At 43.3% G+C, this 26,079-nt stretch overlaps 1 protein-coding gene across 2 annotated transcripts in view; it reads right to left on the reverse strand.

The window, feature by feature from the left end:
• The window catches only part of LOC147121913 (spindle assembly abnormal protein 6 homolog), an 84,673-nt gene that overhangs the window by 7,830 nt on the left and 50,764 nt on the right, over window positions 1–26,079 (reverse strand). For both annotated transcript variants that reach the window (XM_085982478.1, XM_085982479.1), the window contains 3 exons: window positions 24,773–24,862; window positions 10,975–11,154; window positions 7,834–7,915 (listed from right to left, as the gene is read on the reverse strand). In XM_085982478.1, the coding sequence (XP_085838604.1) occupies window positions 7,834–7,915; window positions 10,975–11,154; window positions 24,773–24,862 (352 nt within the window). The remainder of the gene's footprint in view (window positions 1–7,833; window positions 7,916–10,974; window positions 11,155–24,772; window positions 24,863–26,079) is intronic.

The raw sequence follows: 26,079 nt of genomic DNA on the forward strand, positions 1-26,079 counted from the left end.
TTTTCTCTTCCCTTGATAGTTTCCATCTACCTATATACATCATTCGTTGATGTACTTTTCTGCTTTGATAATTATTGATTATCTGTCTCCCATCATCTCTTCACAATGGATGTCACTATGCTAACCAGCAATAGTCCTAGTTATACTCATTTTTTCCAAAGGATAGTTGGAATACTCTGGGGAAAAAATTCCTCTGAAAAAGTTGTCCTACCTGTTAAGTCTGTGTGTTCCAGTTGTATTAAGATTAATTACTGACACAGACTACAAGAATAAAGTTCAACAGGTCTTTACTAGTTGGAGGTCAGGACTATACTAAATACAATATCACTACACTGTACTTATATACCGGTGGTCACCACCGGTATTACGTATACAGCAGCCAGAGAAAGTAGTACATCTCTTAAGGTGGAACAGGCTTAAGTTCTCTTAAGGTGGAACAGGTTACATACACCACAATCCTCCCTTTTTAGCTTAACAGTCATATCCCCATTTAACATAACATAATAACATATATACATATATAACTTCAGGTATAAACAGTTCAAAGGTTCAGTCTCTCAGGAGGCCTTCTGATTCGGTTTGGATAACGCCTTTCAGTGGTCTCTGATTCTTGTTGCTGAGGTGACTCTTCTTGTTGGTTTCCTATGTATTGGACGTCATCATCAGGTACAGTCCCTGCCGAGGTAGATGCTTCAGGTTCATTAACGTCTTCCACAGTTGTCTCTGTCGCAACCATGGGTTCGACCCTTGCTCTTGATTCTACCAGTTGATCCGCATAACGCCTTATCACATTGTTACCAATATCTACTGTGTACATCAGAGGTCCTTGTCTGGCCCGAATTGTTCCGGACTGCCATTTTTCGTTTCCATAGCCCCTTGCCAACACTGGTTGTCCTACGTCGAAACTTCGAGTGGACTTGTTATTAATATGCCGGAACTGTTTGTTTTCCACTTCCCTCCGCACATTTGGTTTTAACAAGTCCAACCTGGACCGCAACCTCCTGTTATAAAACATCATGGCAGGACTTTGGTTAGTCACTGCATGAGCGGCGTTTCGATATGCCATTAGGAAATTGTCCACCTTGTGTTGTAACGGAATCTGATCATCGTTCATGGCCTTTATTGCCTTTTTGAATGTTTGGACAAATCTCTCGGCCAACCTGTTTGTCGCCGGATGACATGGGGCAGAGGTATAATGTTTCACCCCATTCTTCTTTAAGAATTTTTGGAATTCTTCCGACACGAACTGTGGTCCGTTGTCCGAACATATCTGTTCTGGCAATCCGTTCCTTGCGAATATTGTTCTTAACACCGCAATTGTCTTTTCTGAAGTAGTGGTATTCATCTTGATCACTTCTGGCCATTTGGAATGTGCGTCCACCGCAATTAGGAACATGGAGTCCATGAATGGACCAGCAAAGTCAATATGTACGCGTTGCCATGGGGCTGAAGGCCATTCCCATGGGTGTAGCGGTGCGATCGGAGGTGCATTTTGCACTTTTTGGCACCCAGCGCAGCTTTTTGTCAACTCCTCTATCTGTTGGTCAATGCCCGGCCACCATACATAAGCCCTAGCAAGACTTTTCATCTTAACTCCCCCCAGATGACCTTCATGCAGTTCCTTTAGAACTCTTTCCCGTAACTTGGGAGGAATAATCACTCTTGTCCCGTACATCAAAGTACCATGGCAGACGGACAGCTGGTCTCGCCTTGCCGAGAATGCCGGTAACAGAGGATCACCATGTGTTGGCCATCCCTTCACTGTCACCTCGTAAACTCGGGACAGTGTCGGGTCGTTCCTGGTTTCTCTTTCAATACTTGCATTGGTGACTGGTAAACACTCGATGATGGTCGAATGAAATAACTCAACAGGGTCAACTTTCGTCGTCTCTTCTGCTTCAGGTAGTGGCAGGCGCGACAGCCCATCAGCATTGCCATGCTGCTTTGTACCTTTGAATTCTATTTGATATTGATGTGCCCCTAGGAAAAGGGACCATCTCTGGAGTCGCTGTGCTGTCGTCACCGAAACACCCTTCTTAGGGTTAAAAATGGATACCAACGGCTGATGGTCTGTCAGAAGTGTGAATTTTTGGCCCTGCAGGTAATGATTAAACTTCTTCACTCCCCATACAAGGCTGAGAGCCTCCCTATCGATCTGCACATAGTTGCGCTCAGCGGAGGTCAATGATCTGGATGCAAACGCGACTGGCCTTTCCGTGCCATTTGGCAACTTGTGTGAGAGTACTGCCCCAATACCATATGGAGAAGCATCACAAGCCAACCGAATAGGCAGTGTCGGGTTGAAGTGAGCCAACACTTCCTCTGAGGTGATCAATTCTTTGCTTTTGCGAAATGCCTTCTTACAGTTTTTGCTCCATTCCCATGGTACCCCCTTCTGTAAAAGAGCGTTCAGCGGGTGCAGTACCGTGGATAGATTCGGTAGAAACTTATGGTAATAGTTAATCAATCCCAGAAACGACCTCAACTGAGAGACATTATCCGGAGCGGGAGCCTTTACAACTGCCTCTATCTTGTCAGGAGACTTATGAAGCCCCTCCCGGTCAATGACATGACCACAGTACGAGAGCCGCTTCTGAAAGAACTCACATTTCTGCCGATTAACTCTAAGTCCATACTCTTTCAGTCTGTTGAGCACCAGTTCCAAGTTTGTGAGGTGTTCTTCATCACCATCACCTGTAATTAGAATATCGTCCAGGTAACATTGTGTGCCTGGAATTCCCTGTAATACCTGCTCCATGGCCCTCTGCCAAATTGCCGGAGCCGATGCCACTCCAAAAACCAGCCTATTATACCGGTACAAACCTCTATGCGTGTTGATCGTGAGGTACTGGCGTGACTCTTCTTCAACCTCCATCTGCAAGTACGCCTGCGCCAGGTCTATCTTGGTGAAGTGTTTCCCGCCAGACAACGAAGCAAAAATATCCTCAATCCGCAGAAGCAGATACTGCACCGTGTGAAGCACCGGATTAACAGTGATCTTGAAATCTCCACAGATGCGAACCTTCCCTGGTTCTCCTGGCTTGTTGCTCGAAGGACGTTTCATAACGGGAACAATGGGCGTAGCCCACTCACTCCAATCTACCTTAGACAATACACCTGAACGTTCTAGCGCTTCCAGTTCCGCTTCTACAGTAGGTCGTATTGCATAGGGTACCGGTCTGGCTTTGAAAAATTTTGGTTGTGCATGTTCATCAATCTTGATGTTTGCCGTAATTCCTTTCAGTGTTCCCAGTCCTTGCTGGAACACCTCTTTAGCATCATCCAATATTTTGGACAATCGTTTAGGTTTGACATCTGTTTCCCCGGAATCTACCGTTAGTGCTTTTAAGGAGTGCCAGTCCATATTCATTTTCCTAATCCACTCCCGTCCCAGTAGTGGTGGACCTCCTTCAGGTAGCACATATAAGTCCATTACTTGGCTTTCTTCGCCCTTGCGGACCACTTTTACCTCTATCTTTCCGATGGGGTACACTCTTTGCCCCGTGTATGTTTTCGATATAATCTCCGTATCCCGTAGGGGAATATGTTGGAATAACCTTTTGTAATCTTTCTTATTCATGACCGTCAATGCCGATCCAGTGTCCAATTCCATCTTTACTTGGACTCCTGCTATCTGAAGAGTGACCCAAATTGTCTGGAGATCTGCATCCTTACCAACGTTGTGTACTCTTAAGCTACCCAGTTCATTACTGCTAGCGTCTGAATCTGACTTCTGTTCGTTCGAACTGGTCTTTGTCACCTTGTGCACCTTTATGTATTTTCCTTGCGGTGACTTTTTGTTGCTGGTCTTCTTTCCTGACCGGCATACTTTAGCTATGTGGCCAAGCCTGCCACACGTTCTGCATTCTTGGTTTTTAAACCAACACTGGTTCTGATCGTGTGTTGTCTTTCCACAACGATAACATTTTACAGTACTCAAACCCAATTTATTTGTACTGAGTTCCGGTGACCGTAGCTGCATTACTGCCGTGCCTCTCGCTGCGGCTTCGTGTGCCGCTGCCATAGTGACCGCTTTCTCAAGCGTCAGCTCATTCTCCTCGAGCAGTCGCTTTTGTGTATCTTCTTTTAATAATCCACACACAAATCTATCTCTTAGCGCCTCTGTCAGTCCCGTTCCAAACTGACAGTACCTTGCCAGCTTACGCAATTCCATTAAATATCCAGCATTGCTTTCATCCTTCAGCTGCCTTCTGCTGTAAAATTTAAATCGTTCCGCTAGCATCAGCGGCGTGGGGTTCAGATGATCTTTCAGGACAGTAACAATCTCCTCGAACGTCTTATCCGCCGGTTCATCTGGTGATAAAAGGTGTTTCAATTGCCCGTATGTCTTTGCACCCATTAAGTTCAATAAAGTTAGTGCTCTCTCTGCATCTGGGATTTTATTTGCTTTACAATAATTTTGTATGCGTTCTACATACATGGCCCAATCCTCGATGTCGCTATCAAAGGTATCAATGTTCCCATGTTTAGGCATCGTTGCAATTTATTTTATCCCAAGATGGCGGCTTCCCGCTCTTGTCTTCGTCCTCCGCCTACAAAATGGCGGTTTTCCCGCGCTTGGCAGTCTTCACCCACTGGCTGCAATGGCGTTTGGCGTGCCGCTGCTGCTCCCCTTTCCCAGCGGTTAGTAACTCCCCCGACGCTGTCTCCGCTTCACCGCGGCTCCCTCGGGCATTCGCGCTTCCCCGATGTCGCGCCTCGCAGCCCTTCTTGCAGCCCGGTTATTAGCACTGGCTGCGTTCGCCTTCACCGCGGCTCTCGCGCCTTCAGTCGCCCCAGACGCTGCGCCTTTTTGGCCCGAAAGCGGCCCGGCCCTTATCACCAGCCGCGATCGATGTCCCCGCGCTGTGCCTTTCGGCCCGAATGTGGCCCGGCCCTTATCTCCGGTCGCGATCTATCTCACCGCCCTTATTCCTCCGTCTTCCTCCCCCCGTCTGTACAGCCAACGCGGCCGACTTTCTGCTCGCGTCACTGACCGGCTTACCCACTACCGAGGTAGAAAGAAGATAGCTGACTGCCGCTGATGGAGGCTTCGAGTTCAGGATGTCTTCTGCACTCCGGGTTCTCGATGCCTGCCGCGCGACGTGTCTTCCAGCAGGGTGATGAGGGTGGATGCCTCTCTTCGACGCCCGTTCTGTGGACGAAGCCGCCGTGGATATAAACTGCTGCAGGGTAAGAATCGGACTCGTCGCCACTGTTAAGTCTGTGTGTTCCAGTTGTATTAAGATTAATTACTGACACAGACTACAAGAATAAAGTTCAACAGGTCTTTACTAGTTGGAGGTCAGGACTATACTAAATACAATATCACTACACAGTACTTATATACCGGTGGTCACCACCGGTATTACGTATACAGCAGCCAGAGAAAGTAGTACATCTCTTAAGGTGGAACAGGCTTAAGTTCTCTTAAGGTGGAACAGGTTACATACACCACACTACCAATTGGAGATTTCCCGCTTTGTACTGTGCCTTTTTAACTAAAATTAGCAGAAGGAATTTCACCCCTCTTGTACTCAGGCCATTTTCTTGATCTCTTCCTCTTTTACATTAATGGCTGTTGGTGCAGCTTCCTGTTCTGGCTCTGATTTGTGGAAGTTAATTTCTTATTTCCACACATCTCATCTTTACATGATCCATTTCTGACTCTTTCCCCCGACTTTCCTGGACTTCTTTCTCTCTCCAGGGCTTACAATGGGCTTTCTACAAATATCTATTACAAATCCACATACCCCTACAACTACTTTGATTCTGAAATGTCTTGCTTTTTTCCTCCACTGAGGTTTTGCTCTCACTCCTTCTCCCACCTCCCGTGAATCCTACTAGCCTTTGTATCATCCAATCATCTTATGCCATTTCCACTAACTACAATGTGATCCAAGCACCAAGCACACCTTAACCTCTCACTCCCTGGGATTTTAGGGGCCAAGATATCCTTGTTCACTTTTCCATTACCCATACAATCAGTTGCTCTTCCCAGGCACTTTCCTTTGCAAACCCTGTCCATTCACTTCTTCCTACACCATTGTCTTGGCGTTCAAATACTCTTTCCATTTAAGATAGTAATTTACATGCACTTCATCCAACCTAGTGTGCTCAATTTGCTGCTCACAGTGTGGTCTCCTCTACTTTATCAAATATCTCCATTCTGTTTAGAAACACAATCCCTATGGCTTGCTAGTTTGCTCTTACTCACTTACGTCTTTCACTACCTACACAGCTCCAACCAAGTTCCAGGAACAGTATCTCATCTTCCTTCCTGGTACCCAGGAATCCTATGATCTGAATGTTGGCTTTAGCAATTTTACACTTTAGCTGCCTCTGCAATGCTCTCAATCATATTCCACTGTGGTCCTTTCCTTTCTGCTTTTTTGTGTATCTTTTGTCTTTCTAATACATTTCCACAGTCTGAGATGAACTTTGTATCTCATCCAGCACTTTCCAACTCAGGCTATACTATTTGTTTGTATATTTGTAATCTTGAGTTCAGCTCTTGCTCACCCCCTTTAATCATTGCTAATGAATTATCTCCACCCAAAATGCTAACCTATATATTTTTTTATTTTCAGAGGCTAACGAACCTGTTGTATATTCACAGTATTTTCTGTCTTTTATTATTTTTTATAAAGCATACACAGGAGTTTTATAATCCAGTAACTGAGTCTTCCAGTTTAATGTATCATATGAATCCCATGTACGTTATAGTTTTGTAACAAACTACCATTAATACAGTCCTGGCGAATCCATATATCTATAGTCTAATCTAGGGGTCCTCCAATTATATTCAGCCAAAGTCCACTTAACATTCTTACCAAGGTCTGGGCCATAACTATTAAGGGTATTATTTCAACAACTGTGTTTCTTTCATGCTTTGAACTTATTACCATACAGTGTTAAAAAGAGAAATCTGAATTTCATTTTAAACTTGAAAAATTATTTTGCCTTAACTTTTGTTTGTGACAGATTTAAAGAATGCTGTAACTGAGTTCAAAGGGTTGGAATGGGCAAAGTAAGACTACCCAGTTATACTATCGCTAGTTTTACTGGGTAAATTAGCAAGCAAGCACAGGTAGCAGTGATCAGGAGCTTTTGTCCCACTCACTGAGCCATTTCACTTCTGACTGGTCAATTATTAGTTACTTCCGCTCATGAGCGGACATGAGCGATGAATGAGCCGCAAAACAAGAGATCCATGGGTAGAACAAATGTTGACTAACTGATTAGCTCAAGCTTGTACTGCTCCAAGGTCCTAAAGTTCACAACAAAACATTCTGAGATCTGGAAACAGTTCAGCATCCACTATGAGGGCCTCAGTCTGTTACATGCGTTAAAATAGCATAGTATCTAAAACCCCAGTAATAAGTTCAGGTCAAGGGTCAACAACAAACATCGACTGAAGTTCAGGCTTAGCTGAAAATGTGGATGGTGCAATTTCTGCACTCTGGATCTGTGTCAGCATAAAGGGACCCCACCTAAAGGTCACATTCCTTTGCCAAAACATCATGTAATGCAAAGGATGGATTCACCAATTAAGTAAGGCTCTAAAACAGCACCAATTTGATTCTTATATACAGAAACAAAAACAAATAATCAATTGTGTACTCTCGAAATGGGATACTTCCATGCAGACACTGCAGTTACAGTTACTGAGACTAAATTAAGGTACTTGGTCAAGTAAATTAAGTATAATGGTTACCATGAGGATGGAAAGCATTTACCTTTGGAACTGATGTTACCCAGAATCAGCAATCCAATTGATTTAATATCACTGCCAAATTGCAGTACGAGGGAATACTTTTGCCGCATACTTACCATTTTCATTTGTTTTGAGGAGCTGTTTGCTTTCCTCCAATTTCTCCATTGTTCCTTCGCATTGCTCTTGCAATTTTGATACCTACAGCAAGAAGAAAAGACTGAAACCGAGCCTGGTAAGCAAAAGTGCAATATTCAACGATTAATCTATGCAACACCTTTGTGAAGCACTTCGAAATGCTACATTGCTCCAACTTTCAGACACGTATCCATTCCATGAAAATATAATCACTCAACAAAAACAGCGTGAAGACTGAGATCCTATTCCAAAAGTAATCAACTAGATAGAATCACAACTTATAATTTTCTGGTTATTTACAAATTATCCTGCAAAAAGTATATATTGTATTTATTTATGCTGCGTTCCAAGTGGAATAGGCTATTTATATTGTTTCAAAATCACTGCACGAGCTGAAAACTGGTAAAACTAGTGAGCTAAGGAAGACGAAAATTTCTCTAGCCAGTCTGGCAATCTGGGGGTTAAAATGGTGCTGGACTTAGAGGAGCAAAGGAACTTGGATGTCAGTGTACACAAATCACTAAAACCTAGTGCACAGATACGCAAAGCAATCAAAAAGGCTAATGGGATGTTGGCCTTTATCTCAAGGGGGCTGGAATACAAAGGGAAGGAAGTTATGCTTTAGTTGTACTGAGCCTTGATCAGGCCCAATCTGGAGTACTGCATTTGGTTTGGACACCGCACCTCAGGAAGAATGTATTGGCCTTGGACAAGGTACAGCATAGATGCACCTGAATTATACTGGGGCCGAAAGGGTTAAATTATGAGGACAGGTTGCATAAACTTGGCTTGTATTCCCTTGAGTTTAGAAGATTGAGGGTTTCATCTAATTGAGGTGTTTAAAATTATAAAGCAATTTGATGGGGAAGATGCAGGGAAACTATTTCCTTTGGTGCAGGAATTCTGAACAAGGTGGCACAATTTTAAAATTAGAGCTAGGCCATTTAGAGTGAAATCAGGAGGCACTTTTTCATAAAAAGGGAAGTGGAAATCTGGAACACTCTTTCACCAGTTGAAATTTTCAAGACTGAGATCGATAGATTTTTGTTCGTTAAGGGTATCAAGGGATATGGATCAAAGGCGGGTAAATGGAGCTGAGGTACAGATCAGCCATGATCTGATGGAAAGGTGGAACAGGCTCAAGAGGTTGAACGGCTTGCTCCTGTTCCCATGTTTCTGGTTTTGGGAGCACTGGCATTGGGTATCAGGGTTGGGTAAGAGGCGGAGAAGTGGGAAGTCCTAGGGTGTGAGAACACCAGGATGTGATAGTCAGGGTGAGGCAGGGTTTGGTAGGGAGGTCATGGGGCATGGGAGTGCTGAAGTGGTGGTGGGGTGTCAGAGTAGTAAGATTGGGATTCTAGAGTCTGGAACTAGTGTGGAGTTAGCGCCGGGAAGCCCTTCAGGGAATTCTACCTCTATAGTAAGAAAAGCAGTGTTCTTGGAAATGACCAGTACCAGATTTAAGTGCTTTTTAAACCAGAACAAAAAACTTTTAAACAGTGCTCAAAGTAATTAACTAACTTAAGGCCAGGATTGGTCATGACTATTAGCGGAGGGATGGGAACTGGGGCTCCAGTTGGCAGTTGGGATGGTTCAGTGGTAGCTAGAGGTCACAGAGGGAAGGCTGGTGGAAAGAGAGCTAGTGCTAGAGAAATGCACTATACAAATGCAAGTTGTTGTAGTTCACTTTATGCCCTACTTTTTATTTTAAAGCACAAGATACAGAGGAAGATAGAATCAGAGAATAGTACAGCACAGAAGGAGGCCATTCGGCCCATCGAGATGTGCCGGCTCTTTCGAAGAGCAATTCAGTTAGTCCCACTCCCCCTCTCTTTCTCCATATCCCTGTAATTTTTTTCTCCTTCAAGTATTTAGCCAATTCCCTTTTGAAAGTTACTATTGAATCTGTTTCCACTACCCTAACAGGCAGTGCATTCCAAATCCTAACCACTCGTTGCATGAAAAAGATTTTTCCTCATGTCGCCTCCGGCTCTTTTGCCAATCACCTTAACTCTGTGCTCTCTGGTTATCGACCCTTCAGCCATTGGAAACAGGCACTCTTTATTTACTCTATCTAAACCCTTCATAATTGTAGGAAAAATGTTCTAAATTGCAGGTAAATAGGAAGGAGGTGGATTGTAATAACTATGTTTAACAGTAGTGGAGAGTTGGGGGAGCCATGTGGGTTGAAAGCACTGGGAAGGTGGTCCTGAGGTACGAGAGTAGGGATCATGGTGTTTGAAAGCAATGGGAAGGGGATACCGGGGTTTGGTACGAGCGGAGATGGATGTGGGGCTATGGTGCTTTTTTGGAGATGGTAGAACTGAGTGGGTTATGCAGGGTGTGACAGCAGTGGGAAGCTGCATGTGGTAGGACTGGGATGGCTGTGGCAGGGCATGTAAGCATTGGAAACAGGGTTGCTGGATGTGGAAGTACTGAGGAGGGGGTTCCATGGTGCTAATAAATGCACAACAATAGAGATGTTCACTGCAGAGGAGGGCAAGTGGCAGCAGGAGAGACTGAGGGGAGGGGAAGGTAGATGCTCAGGGTGGACAGATACACTCTGGACTGGGGAGATTTCTTAAAAGGGTTCCCCCAGAAGTTACTTAACTTATCTATTTCTTGGCTTTTGCTATATATAGACAGCAAAGTTAAAAAGCAGCTCCCATACTACATGCAGAGATTTATTTATTTAATGCAAGTGTGGTATGTAAGGAAACTGAACTTATTTACCCACCTGAAGTTGATGATAATATTTATTTTCCAGGAATTAATCAAAATCATTTACATGACTATTTCTTACAAACTTATTTTCTTCCCCACACCCCAGTCCAACACCCCCTCCCCCTTGCAACAGTGTTACCTCCACTCATCTTAAACAATGCCTTGGGAGATCTGCTACTGTTAATTTACTTTCCAGAGTCAGGTGGGCTCAAGTAAGATTTTCTTGTGACTAGTGCATTGACACCTGGTCGGAAGGCAAACGCTACAACTTTAGCAAATCAGTTGCCTTCTGAATTTTAAATGTAGCTTTTCAAATAAAAGCACATTTCCAGTATGCTTAAATCCCTATAGTTTAGCAATACACAGACACAAAATTCAAGTTGCATTTGGAGCCTTACCTCTTCTCCTTTGAGTTGCAATGTTTGCCGAGCTTCCTCTAGCTCCCTCTGCTCTTTCTGCGATTGTTTTTCTTTCTCTGATAACAGTTTTTCTTGTTGTATTGTGACAGTATTTTTAAGTTTCAGCTTCCCCATTAGTGCTTTAATATCCCCTTGTAACTTTTTAATAATTTCATTAGCCTGTTGAAAGACGGTAGAAGGTATATAATGGTCAGAGTTCAGCATTTAGCAAGGCAAAGACAATTATAATACTTTTTTAAAAATTACAATTTGGCTCAAAATGAACAAAACAAAGTGGTATGATAGTACAAATAGGTAAATCAACTCTAAACACATCAAACAGATTACAGCTCTGTTTGGGGCCCAATGGCCACTGGAATTTTGTAGGATCCATGTTCTGTATTTCCAGCTCTTCAAAGTGGAAGGAAAGAAGTACGCCCACAGGTTGGGACGAAGATTTCAGCAGTGGAGGGCCTGAGGTGGGCAATATTGTAGAGGTGGAAATTAGCAATCTTGGTGATGGATAGTTATTGGATTTGGAGCTGAACTCTGAGTTGAACAAGACACCAAGTTTTTACAGGGTTTGGTTCAGCCTGAGCAAGTAGCCATGAAGGAGGATGAAGGGACAAAAAGGGCAAATTTATGCCGTGCGCTGAAAACAATGGCTTTGGTTTTCCCAATGCTCAGTTGGAGGAAATTGTGACTCATCCATGACAATGTCAGATATAGTACTGCCAACCCCACCACCTCATAAATCAGCAAACTCTTAAAAATCATGAGATTTGGTATAGAAATCATGAATTACTATTTTTTTCCTATCCCGACCCCTCGCTGATCTTTGCTCCCCGACAAGAAGCTAAATCCGCGACCTTTGCTCCCGGACAGGAAGCACATTCAGTCATCACTAAACAATTACTGACATAAGAACGTAAGAATTGGAGCAGGAGTCGGCCCTGGAGCCTGCTCTGCCATTCAATAAGGTCATGGCTGATCTTCGACATCAACTCCACTTTCCCTCCCGATCCTCATATCCCTTGATTCCCGTAGAGTCTCAAGCACCAGTTTAATGAGGAAAAATCTTTAATTGTAAGGCTCTACAGATGGTGGTGAAAGCTGCACAACATACTATAGGAATTAAACTACCTGCTGTGCAGGATATCTACCCCGAGAGGTGCCGGGGGAAGGCCCTGAGAGTCATCAAAGACGCGAGCCACCCCAGCCACAACCTCTTCGCCCTGCTCCCGTCCGTAAGAGATACCGAAGCATACGGTCTCGTACCAGCAGGTTTCGAAACAGCTTCTACCCCCAGGCCATAAGACTCATGAACGAATAATTTATTATTATTTATTATTGTTGTTTTTATTTATTATTACTGTATTTCTATTAGTATTTTTATCCTTGCTATGCCATATTTATTCCAATGTTGGAGGACTCGTAAAAATCAACATTTCATTGTGCAGTACACACGTTTGCTGCATATATGACAAATAAAATTGAATTGAATTGAATTGATTTGTCAAGTTAATTCACATCTGTGACAAGTAGTTTCATAGAGCGTTTAACAGGAGAGCAGATCCTAAGTTTTATAAATTGGAACCTTTCTGCATGCATCCCAGTGGATGGCTTATTTTTCTATAATTGTATCTTACACCAGTGTATCTGCACATCTTTGCACTGATATGTAAACATTTTTTTTTTAAGTCAGGACAGATTTTTTTACAAACTGTTAGTAAATGACTGGCGGGGGGGGGGAGGGGAAAGGATCTCATTTAATAATGAAAACTAAATAAAAATATCAAGCCCCGCTAAATTGTAGCACCGCCTCGGTACACTGAATGACAAGGGGACCCAATAAAGCCCTGCTGCTTGCTATTAGGTACATCCCAAATGAACAAGGTTTTAACATTTTTAAAAAATTTAAACACTAATGTTTATGTGCAGGTGTTGTGTGCCCTGGGCTCGAGCCCGGGAATATGATCACTATGTATATAAAGTTCTGACAACAATACCTTTTCCAGTTCTACGTTCCAATTTTCTGCAACAAGCGATTTCCCACACGCTCTTCCTAGGTAACTTTTAATTACTCGCTCATTATTACCAACAAGAATTGGTCACCTCAGATGGGCCGCTCCCAGTGAAAGAGCGTGCAGTTATTTGACAGCCCCACCAGCAGGTAAGCAAGTAGCCATTCAGCAAGCTAAAGCTCCGGCCTGTTAGTTTGGCATCAAACTCACGATTAGAGGTTTTGTGGGAGTTGATTAAAGCATCCTGCGGGGTTATTTATAAATCTTCTGGCAATGAAATTTTATTTTTATTTATTTTTACAGTTTAGTTTGCCAGAAGGTGTCATTGCTGTCTTAATTTTTTTTTAAAGTATCAAATTCTTAATTTTTAACCTAAGAGAAATCAAGATGGCTCTTTTCATGATTCAAAGTGTTCCAAATCGCCGTCTTTTTTGTGCGCATGTGCAAATCAGCGTATTTCTTTCCCAAAACCCTCCCGAGATTTAGGTGTTCCATCTCGAGTGATGCTTTATTTCACTCCAAGGTCGCGTGTCTCGCGATGGATTTGCGAGAGTTGGCAATACTGCAGATAGATGGCCTGACAGCACATTAGGTGATTGAGCAATCAAAGGAGTTGATGGAAAGAGAGAGTTAGCGTCGTCAGCATACATATGGAAACTGGCCCCATGTCTACAGATGTCACTGAGGGCAGCGTATAGATGAGCAAGAAGAAGGGGTTGAGGATAGATCCTTGAGGGGAGTGGAAGCCATCGTTAAAGATGCACTGGTTGTGTTTATATAGGCAGGAGCAGAACTATGGAAGGGCAGTTCCACAAAGCTGGACAATGAGAGGCAATTAATGAGAATGGCATGGCTATTTTATCAAATGCTCCAGAAAGGTGGAAGAGGACTAGGAGGTGTGTATGTACTTTGCAGAAGGAACTATATTCTGCAGCCCCTGTATACTGCAGTACCAGTAGTGACCACCCCTGTATATAAGCCTGTGTAGTAACTTTTGCATAGTAGTTTCAGTTTGTCTCCACTCAGTAAAGACCTGTTATAACCAACTCCTGCAGTCCGTGTCTCAATTACACACGGACCTAATACTGGCGACGAGCAGATCCGAACTTACCTACAGTCTGCACCGCCTCATGGGGATCCATCCCTGAAGCGAAGTTGTCAGAGGTCGAGGCCAGAAGGAAGAAAGAAAAAAATAAATAAATAAAACAAACAGAAGAAACGGGCGTCGACCGTGGGAAACCGCCTCTGATTCATCGGAGTTGAAGATTTGCAGGAGAGGCTGTCGAGAGCGGGGCTTGGTTATCCTGTCGATGGTGTTCCAGCTAATCAGGCTGATGGCAGGTAGTACACTGATCCTTCCTGGGCTGCGGCGGGCTAGAGCTCGATCGGGTGGCTTTTCAACGGGGCCGAGCAGCGTTGTCGGGAAGAGGAGAGAGAGAGAGAGAGGGTGGAGCACACAGGGCGCGGCCGGTGCTACGAAGCCGGGCAGCATACAGACCCGAGAAGAGGGAGGAAAGTGTCCCGCAGGGTTGCTCCGACGACGGGGAAATAAAAGAAATTAGAAGCGCAGAAAGCCGCGAGGAGCTGCAGTTTGCCACGGGAACCGCGGAGAGCGGCGTTAGCAGCAGCGCGGGGGGAAGTGCGCGAAGACCATAGGGCGTCGCCATCAAGGCATAAAACGGCAGCAACAGCGCTAGCAGCAGCGGGGAAGACAGAAAGCGCGGGGGGCGCCATTTTGTTAAATCGGGGAAGAAGGCAAAGCGCGGGAGGCGCCATCTTAGATTTTCAAGATGCCGAAGACTGGCAATATCACTGCCTTCGATAATGCAATAGAAGACTGGACCACGTATGTGGAAAGAGTCGAAGTATATTGCGAGGCAAACGAAGTAGCCGATGAGAAAAAGGCATCGGTACTACTAAACTTAATGGGCGCAAGAACGTACGGCCTATTACAGAACCTGATTACTCCAGCCAAACCGATGGCGAAGAGTTTTAACGAAATTGTTGATATCCTACAGGAACACCTAAATCCTACACTGCTGCTGATAGCAGAAAGATTTAAATTCCACAGGAAAAATCAGCATAAAGATGAGAGCAATGCTGATTACCTTACGGAACTACGCAAGCTATCAAAGCACTGCCAGTTCGGAGCAGGACTGGCAGATACCCTACGGGACAAATTTGTCTGTGGACTCCTGAGTGAAGGAACCCAGAAGAGGTTACTCTCAGAGAAAGAGCTGACGCTAGATAAGGCTTTCAGCGTGGCAGTATTGTACGAAGCAGCAGCAGGGGGAGCTGCGGAAATACAGCAAAAGCCACAGCAATACGGCACCCACGAAATGACACGGGGATTTGAAAAATGTTATCGCTGCGGCAGAACAACCTATGACCAGAAGGACTGCTGGTCCAAGGACAAAATATGCAGGCAATGCGGAAAGATGGGACACACTGCACGAGTTTGCAGGTCTGGGAAGAAGACTAACGACAACAAAAAGGCTACTAAAGAACAGTACAGGAAAGTACAAAAGATGACAGACAGTAGTTCCGAAGACCAGATGAGCGAATGAATCCGGGAACAAGAGACTAAGCTGTCTCAAACTTCACAACGTAATCGCAAAAGAGGATCACCAAACCATTTGGGTCACCCTCACGATAGCAGGGTCTCAAGTCAAAATGGAATTGGATACAGGATCAGCCCTGACCGTCATGAATCGACGAGACTACGAGCGGCTATTCTCACACATACCCTTGAAAGAGACATCCATTGTCTTGAAGACGTATACGGGGCAAAAAGTATACCCCAGAGGGAAAATAAGGGTGCCTGTCGAATACAACGGCAAGGAAATACAGAAATTGTATCTGTACAGACTGCAAGATGGTGGACCACCGTTATTGGGATGTGAATGGATCAGAAAGATAAGTTTAGACTGGCACTCCATTCAGGCACTGACGGTGGCTGGTAAAAAGGATGACGACGTCACACCTGGACGATTGTCAAAAATCTTAGCTAACGCCAAAGAGGTATTTCAACAAGAACTGGGAACTCTTAAAGGCGTAACCGCCTCGATAAAAATAGAAGAGAATGCAATTCCCAAGTTTTTCAAAGCAAGACCGGTACCGTATGCAATTCACCCAGCCGTCGAGGCAGAGCTGGAGAATCTGGAGAATGCAGGCATGTTATCTAAGGTAGACTGGAGCGAGTGGGCGACACCCATCGTTCTTGTCATGAAGGAAATGTTAAACAATAAGTCTGAGGAGCCAAGGAAGGTTCGCATCTGTGGGGACTTCAAGGTGACGGTGAACCCAGTCCTTCACACAGTACAATATCCTCTCCCGAGGATAGAAGATATTTTCGCCTCACTATCTGGAGGGAAGCGTTTTACAAAAATTGACCTAGCACAAGCATATTTGCAGATGGAGGTTGAAGAATCCTCTAGGAAATATCTCACGATAAACACTCACAAAGGTCTTTACCAGTATAATCGACTGGTATTCGGAGTAGCATCAGCTCCGGCTATATGGCAAAGAGCGATGGAACAAGTCCTGCAAGGGATTCCGGGGACTCAGTGTTACTTGGACGACATCCTAGTGACAGGTGAAAATGACAGTGAATACCTTGCCAACCTAGAGCAGGTGCTCACTAGACTAAGAGAACATGGGCTACTAGCCAATCGCCCCAAGTGCAAGTTTTTTAAGAAACAGATATCGTATTGTGGCCACGTGATTGATGAAGAGGAGTTACATAAGTCCCCTGACAAAATTGAAGCGGTAGTTAAGGCTCCAGCGCCTGAAAATGTGTCGCAACTGAGGTCATTCCTCGGATTGGTGAATTACTACCATAAGTTTTTGCCGAATTTGTCCACAATTCTGCACCCACTGAACGCCCTACTACAAACTGGAGTAGCATGGAAATGGAGCGATGAATGTAAGCGGGCCTTTCAGAAGAGTAAAGACCTAATCACTTCAAGAGAAGTATTGGCTCACTACAACCCATCACTACCGATAAGACTGGCGTGTGATGCGTCTGCCTACGGCATTGGAGCGGTACTGTCACATAAATTCCTTGATGGTTCAGAGAGGCCGATAGCTTTTGCGTCACGCTCGTTAACTTCAGCCGAGCGTAACTACGCCCAGATTGACCGAGAGGCCCTCAGCCTGGTGTGGGGGGGTGAAGAAGTTCAATCACTACCTGCACAGTCAGAAATTTACTCTACTAACTGATCATCAACCTCTTGTCTCCATTTTCAACCCTCAGAAGGGCATCCCGATAATGACAGCACAACGGCTACAGAGGTGGTCCCTTTTCCTAGGGGCACACCAATATGACATCGAGTACAAAGGAACTAAACAGCATGGGAATGCTGATGGATTGTCGCGCCTACCGTTGCCGACGGTGGAAGAAGCACCTGCAGTGGATCCAGTGGAGATATTCCACTCGACCATAGTCGAATGTCTCCCTGTGACGAATGCAAACATAGAAAAGGAAACACGAAATGACCCGACACTCTCCTGGGTCTATGATTTAACGGTGAAGGGATGGCCAGCACATGGCGAACCACTGTTGCCAGCATTCTCGCCGAGAAGAGAACAGCTGTCAGTATGCCGAGGAACCTTGATGTGTGGATCCAGAGTAGTAATTCCACCCAAATTGAAGGATAGAGTGCTCAATGAGCTTCATGAGGGTCATCTGGGAGGGGTAAAAATGAAGAACTTAGCCAGAGCGTTTGTGTGGTGGCCGGGAATCGATAGAGAAATCGAAGAGATGACCAAGAGCTGTACAGGATGCCAGAAGGTCCAAAACGCCCCACCACAAGCCCCTCTACATCCATGGGAGTGGCCCTCATCTCCATGGCAAAGGGTGCACATTGATTTTGCTGGTCCATTTATGGACTCGATGTTTTTAATTGCGGTCGATGCACATTCAAAGTGGCCAGAGGTAATAAAAATGTCCTCAACCACCACAGAAAAAACTATCACAGTCTTACGAACCATATTCGCCAGAAATGGGCTGCCTGAACAGATTTGCTCTGACAATGGACCACAGTTTGTGTCTGAAGAGTTCCAGAGGTTCTTAAAGAACAATGGTGTTAAGCATTACACATCCGCCCCATATCATCCAGCCACCAATGGATTGGCTGAGAGGTTCGTTCAAACATTCAAGAAGGCTATCAAGGCAATGTGTAATGAAGACATACCCCTACAACACAAGGTGGATAACTTCTTGTTTGCCGACCGGAATGCGACACATGCGGTTACCAACCAAACTCCAGCCATGATGTTCTTCAATCGAAGACTACGATGCCGCTTGGATTTGGTTAAGCCAAACATCAGAAGAGATGTGGAGAACAGGCAGTTTCAGAATATGAATGAAAGGCTGACCAGGAGTTTTAAGATAGGTCAACCAGTTTTGGCCCGGGACTACCGCACAGAGAAATGGCAGCCAGGAACGATCTGTACACGGCAAGGACCTCTAATGTATACCGTGGACGTTGGAGAGAATATTGTAAGACGCCATGCTGACCAGATTCTAGAGTCACTGGAAAACGTCAATTCCACACCACGATCCGATACACCTGGTGATGAAACCGAAGTACCAATTGCATCTACCTCAGAATCGGTGATATTGGAAGCAGACGAACCAAACAATGACGTTGATCCCGAATCAACTTTGCCAGAAGAACCTGATACCCCAAAGAGGCGTTATCCAGACAGAATCAGGAAGCCTCCTCAAAGACTGAACCTATAATTGCTTAACTTCAGCTAATGTATCTAGCAACTGTAATTGTAAATATGTTATTTAATTATTAATCGAATGTTATGTACTGTTTAGCTAAAAGGGGAGGAATTGTAGTGTATGTACTTTGCAGAAGGAACTATATTCTGCAGCCCCTGTATACTGCAGTACCAGTAGTGACCACCCCTGTATATAAGCCTGTGTAGTAACTTTTGCATAGTAGTTCCAGTTTGTCTCCACTCAGTAAAGACCTGTTATAACCAACTCCTGCAGTCCGTGTCTCAATTACACACGGACATAATAGGAGGAATAACAATATACCATGGTCAGAGTCCCTAGATATTGTCATTCTGACTTAGCTAGGGCTGTGTTGGTGATGTGAGTAGAGCAGAGCCAGACTGGAGCGATTCAAACAGGGAGTTTTGAGAGAGATGGATACAGAGTTGGAGGCAGACAAGTTCAAGAATCATGAAATCGAAAGGTAGATTGGAAATGGGGCAGATGTTGGAGGTAATGGATGGGAACAAATATTGTATAGCACAAATGTGGCCACAATTCTGTACAATAATATAGCCAGGTGCTTGAAGAGAAAAAACAAAGTGGTCTCTCCATTAATTTGACCATTCACATGGGATGATTAGCTAACAGTTACTTTTTGTACAAGACTATTGAATGGATTACCTGCAAACGACTGTGCATACAGCTGAAAAAAACAGTGCTCTTCTCATACTGAAAATGCATGGGCTAAAGGAGCCAAAAAGGTTGCACAAAGATTTTTTTTGGGATGGGGTGGGGGAAGATAGAAGGGGATGTGTATTACTCTTGTGCACAGCACTAAAGGCCGTCCCAGTAAGCAAGCCCTGGTTGCCAATGAACTGAAGTGTGATCTTATACACACAATATCTGATATTGTAGCATTGTCCAGGGTCAAAACAGAACACACTGTAATTTGCTCACTGGAAACAAAAAGTCCTCTCATGTGCTCCTAGCTTTTTGGATAAAGGAATAATTACCACCCGATTAGACCATATGATTCAATCTATAATCTGAAAATCAGACTTATTAAAAGTAAAACTTACAGTAACAGAAGATCATCATAGCAGATTTCACTATTACAGAACATTACTTAATTCACCAAATCTGTTATAAAACAAATAAATGTTTCTAAACTCATGTAGATTTTTAAAGAAATATGGATACTTTGTTTCAGGCATTTGCAAGGTAATGGCCTAGAAACTGGATTTCGGCAGAATTGGGGCAAGATTCAGGTGCAGAGCATGCTGCATATTGCCTAATGAGGTCAGCAACAGGACCACGGCAAGTTGATCTGCTGACTTCATTAGTAGAGTACTGGGGAGCGGGGTTAACATGGGCCTAAGGCGAGTCCGGGGGTGGAAAATTGGGAGTAGGGCCAGCAGTAGCCGGTAGATGCCTGCTATTTTAATGTGGCGCTGAGAGGACAACTCCTGTTCCTCCTGGCTCCACATTTAAAAGTTTAAAAAAAAACTTACCTTTTTGGTGGTGGACTCCAGCGGTCCCTTTAAGGGGCCACCAGTCAGGCCACATGTAGATCAAGTAGTCCTTACTACAGCAGGACCGATGCCTGCTGCATTCAGGACAAATCAATTTCTGATTTGGATCAACAAACCGTGGATGCTAAGGTAATTGGTGCTTTCAAGACAGAGATACATAGAATTTTGTTAGGTAAGGGTATCAAGGGATATGCACCAAATGTGGGTAAATTAAGTTGAGGTGCAGATCAACCATGATCTAATTGAATGGTGGAGCAGGCTCGAGGGGCCGAATGGCCTGCATATGGAACAAGCGTTAGGCTCCTTAACATATTCAAGGGGCCTAACGTCTATTTTAGGTGACTGTCAGGGACATTTCTGCAGCACCTGAACAAATATGGCGTGTTTCCAACACTGTTTGGGTACAGGTGGTTGTCCTCCTAATTTGCACCTCTTTGCATCCATTTTCTCCTGGAAAACAGGCGTAACAAGCTCCAGTTTCACCCCAGTCACTATGTTCACAGAGCATTTCCGTCTGCCCCAGCTCATTCAATTGCAAGGCAAGTACAGAATCACTGAAGAACCACTGCACACCAGGCAGCATGGACAATTAAGGAAGCCTGTTCTTCCGGAGTTCCCCTGGCTCAGTTATGGTTCTCTGGAGGCTGGTATTTTGCCTGTCCTCTTGACACTTGGGTGGAGAAAGTGCACTTAAGACTTGCAGTATCTGATCTACAAGTAATCTTTTCCACGAGGAAACAAATTTTGCAAACTACTTAATAAAAGTGGTTAAACAAATTCAGTGCATTGATTCAATGCTAAAAAAATGTGATATATAGCAAATGTGATTATTAAAATAAACCTTTTGGTGGGTCTGTAAGAGCAGCCCCATAACAATTTACTCCTTAAACCTCAACAAAATTTACCAAGTGTTCCTGAAATAAATGAAGCAAGTTATATAACTTTGACTGGAAGAACAGAACTAGACAACACAAGTACAAAATTAATGAGCCTCAGGCATGGATTAAGTTTAGGAGGATTTTATTTTCACTCCCCACACCCACCTCCTCCCCCAAACCAGTAGTGGATATGTGGAGGATATTCCTAGCAAAAGAAGTTAATGCTACATCCAATAACAATTAAAAGAAAAAAGTTGTACAAGTTAATGATTTGAAATAGGGTTGGGAGTCATAAGGCCAAGTACAGATATAAATAATTAAATGTACAGACGAACATGGTGTTCCTGACCTGCTGGAATGACAAACATCAGACCATGAAAGGCAACAAGTCAGGGATTTATAAATAGTGTAAAGTTTTGCAGATATTTTGGAGCTTCACTTTATTTGCCTTCTGAGTAGCAGGGATAAATTCCAGAAGTGAAATATCCGGGAAAGATTAAATGTATGGATAGTATTCATAGTAAAGTAGATTGTACATGTTCTGTGGAAAGTAGGGACTTCATAAGCTGAATTACTTTTCTTTCTACTGTGCTTTTTTATGTTTTTATTTCAAATGCATTAGAAAAATAGGATGAAACATAACTGAAGCAAGTTGAACCAGCAATGGTACATTTACCAATTCACTGTCATAATAAAATCTGCTATATATTTAAAGATCTCCTATGATATTGCTCACAGGAAGCCCTGGACCTGGATGCAGTTTCTAATGTTTACCATGGTCAGTTAAGCAATGCCTCGATTTTAAAATTCTCATCCTTGATTTCAAATCCCTCCAAAGCCTCACCCCACCCTATCTCTATAATCTCTTCCAGCCCTACAACCCTCCGAGATATCTGTGCTCCTCCAATTCTGGTTCTTGAGCATCCCCGATTTAAATTATTGGTTAAAAGTTATTTTATGTAATTTATAGTTATTTTAAAAATGTGATTTAAAAAAAAATGTATTTGAAGTTTTAGTCTTTTAAATTTTTGAAAAAATAAATTACATTTTCTAACGGGGCTAGGGGAGAGGGGGTTTAGGAGGGGAGGAAGGAATAGAAAGAAAAATATCTGGTGCTGTGTTATACCAATAGCAGCTTCAACAAGATCTCTAAATGTACAGGAAACTTTTTTTTATCCGGCACCGACGGGACCGACGTGGTGCCGGTTCATCAAAAATTCCCCTCCTAAACCACCCCCCCCTGTCTCTGCACCTGCTTAATATCTGTTACATCTCCAGCTTTTTCCAGTTCTGATGAAGGGTCCCAGACCTGAAACGTTAACTCTGTTTCTCTCTCCACGGATGCTGCCTGGCCTGCTGAGTATTTCCAGCATTTTCTGTTGTTATTTCAGATTGTACTTGCCTTCCTCGATCTGTTGCTGTGCAAGGGTGTGGCTGCAGCTGTTGCTAAGCTACAGAGACGCTTGGAACTTGTGGCCATTGTTCTGAACCTGTTGCTAAGCAACAGGGTTTGTTGCTTTATACGGAGCTCTCAACGCTCTCTATCTTTTACTATAGCTTTCGGTTATCCGGAATTTTTGATGAACCGGCACCACGTCGGTCCCGTCGGTGCTGGATAAAAAAAAGTTTCCTGTACATTTAGAGATCTTGTTGAAGCTGCTATTGGTATAACACAGCACCAGATATTTTTCCACTGTCTAGTCTCCAATGACCAGCACCTTGAACTCCCTCCCTAACAGCACTGTGGGAGTACCTTCACCACACGGACTGCAGCGGTTCAAGAAGGTGGCTCACCACCACCTTCTCGAGGGCAATTAGGGATGGGCAATAAATAGAAACAGAAAAATAGGAGCAGGAGTAGTACATTCGGCCCTTCGAGCCTGCTCCGCCATTCAATATGATCATGGCTGATCCTCTATCTCAATACCATTTTCCCGCTCTCTCCCCATAATCCTTGATGCCTTTTGTGTCTAGAAATCTATCTATCTCCTTCTTAAATATATTCAGTGAGTAAATGCTGGCCTTTCCAGCGACGCCCACATCCCATAAACGAATTTAAAAAAAAGTTGGTCATTTGCCATAGGTGCTGGTTGACTGACACTGACCACAAAGTCCATTCGCAGATACTTCAAACATCCTCCTCTGGGTTCAGCACAAACATTACTCCGTCAGCAACAAAGAAAACCCTCATCACAAATGACATTTTTAGCTCCAAATTTTTATTTAATAATGACAAACCGTATGAAACGCTGCAAGAATATTAAATATTTTTATATTTGTTGCTTTCCCCTGCCGCTCACACCTCAGTCATCTGTAAATTTTCTACCAGTTTGTCATGTAATAGGAGCTGTCACAGTACACTCTATTGTATTCCACAGGAAGAGGTGAAAACTGCACTTCCTATAAAGCATCACACACACATACACACGCACAATTGGAAAAACCAAGAACCAAGCTCAAATCCACAGACAGCAAGGGAGGTCTATTTAGAGGAAACTTCTTGCAGGCATTTCTAACATTTAGATGACCAATTTTATAGGCAAGTTAATGATTTTATTTTCAAAACTGTGTGTACTTACCTGAATGAAGGAGGAAAACAATGACGGAAAATAGTGTGAAGAAATGATTTAAGCAGTTGATTGAATTGTTTTGTAGCACTGTAGTTGTATGTTCCAGATTGCTGAATTTTAAAAATAATTGAGTAAATTGATTGGGTAGTTTTGTGATGTTTGCTTGTTGCTGATTTGTCTATTGAATGGAATGAGTTTTTGATAGTTTCACATTTAATCAATATTTGACCCAATCAACATGGTTAACTTAACAGGGTAGTGGTTATTTAAGCTAACTGCAGGTTTTTTTTGCCTAACAAATGTGTCACTTTTGGCATGCCATACTTTGACGTGCAAAAACATAAATGCACGCTAGATACAAGACTTTTAATTTAATAGATATGGTTTTAACAATCACAAAGTTCAATCCTAACTAATGACCACTCACTGGAATTGAGTGGACATTAGTTAAGATTTTCAGAGAAAAAAGGGGAAAAGAAATAGGAGCAGAAGGCAACCTCAAATAACCAGAGAATTCTAAATCTAACAGTATATCCACTGCCTGATTCAGTATTACAAAAAAACACAAGAGAGGGCCAGTTCAAGACCCTGCACTAAATATATCACACCTTTACATAATTACATAATTCAATTACACTCAACCTAGATGTAAGTCAGAAGCCCATAGGAAGGGAGGGTGGCAAAATTCCTGAACCTCTCTTCAACCCATGGGGTGACAGTCAGGTGAGTTATAAGAATGAGGTAAAATCTATTTCACACAATAATATAATACACTTGGATTGGTGGGAAGCACTATATAGAACTGGCTGAATAAGAGAATCTTCAAAGATCTGAGTTTATATATATTTAAGTAAGAGTCTTAAGTATGTGTAATTCTCAGCCACTCCCCTACCTGACTCTTATACACATTTAGGGATCCTCATTTTCCAATATGCTATATATGGTATATACTGTAACAAGGTAAGAAATCAGGACTACAAGCAAGGTTCGAAAAAAAGATTCTCACGTGCTAAAGCTTAATGCTTACAGGTGTACCCACACACACACACAAACTACACACCTTAAGCAGCTCTTCTGACAGAGACTTCACAGTGGCTTCCAGTTTTTCCACTTGAACTTGCTTCTTCTCTGAGTTTTCTTCAAATGTTAGCTGAAACAAAGGAGCTGAAATGCTATGGTCATGTTGAGTTTTATTTCATTTCTAGGCAAAACTAGACTCAAACTTCAGTGCTAAATGGGTTTTAAATTTTACTACATATGTTGTTTCATGTACATTCTGACAGAAGCAGAGCTCCATCATGCCTCCAACAGGATATTTTAATGACTTTAGGTACACAAAGTAATGTGAGTTTAAGTTCGGCTTCAGCTTAGCTATATCTTTGAAAGAAAGTTATTTTGTCTTGGTGAGCAGGACAAAACCAATACAGAGAATTATCTAGCAATATCTATTTCATATGACGTGGCTAGTTTCCCTCATTTGATGTTGTTACCCATTTTTGTAAACTAATTGTGTTGGAAGATTACATAATGTCTGGGTCTATCCCTTTTGATATGTTAATGCATGCGAGTTCATAAACTAGGGGAAGTAGGTACATTTAAAATCTCTAGTTTGACTTTTCAGGAGTCTACTGTTCACATCTTATCTGCTGTAGTGTTAAAATGGTTAAGATCTTGATTGTCTGACAATTGTGAAGAATCTGTTATATCTTTAAGTGTGCCTGCTGGATGTTAAAGAAAAAACAGGAACATAACTGAGCAGCAGTTCCTGAAGTCTTTAGTTTGCCACTGCCTATTTCCATGGGTTATGGCCAAAGAGTAACTCTGTGGAGACATTGCCCGTGTAAAATTTTATCAGACTCAAAAGTTATTGTTTTGAGAACAGTGAAAGTAAAAGTATTGCACTGCTGGTTACTTACTGTATTTTGCTTCTCTAATTATCTTATTACTAGCTGGAGTGCCCGGCGGTGCTGAGGGTTTTTTGAGGGCATGTTGTTATGAAAAAAGTAGAAATATTTTTATATATATAAATGAGTTTGTCTGTCTGTCTGTGTGGGAAGGAGAGAGAGGGAAGGAGAGAGAGAGAGAGAGAGAGAGGGAAGGAGAGAGAGAGAGAGAGGGAGGGGAGAGAGAGAGAGAGAGGGAAGGAGAGAGAGAGAGAGAGAGAGAGAGAGGGAAGGAGAGAGAGAGAGAGAGAGAGAGAGAGAGAGGGAAGGAGAGAGAGAGAGAGAGAGAGGGAAGGAGGGAGAGAGAGAGAGAGAGAGGGAAGGAGAGAGAGAGAGAGGGAAGGAGAGAGAGAGAGAGAGAGGGAAGGAGAGAGAGAGAGGGAAGGAGAGAGAGAGGGAAGGAGAGAGAGAGAGAGAGAGGGAA

Source organism: Somniosus microcephalus, chromosome 3, assembly GCF_052327205.1.
Source record: "Somniosus microcephalus isolate GS21.2 chromosome 3, FLI_Smic_1.0, whole genome shotgun sequence".
Lineage (NCBI taxonomy): Eukaryota > Metazoa > Chordata > Chondrichthyes > Squaliformes > Somniosidae > Somniosus > Somniosus microcephalus.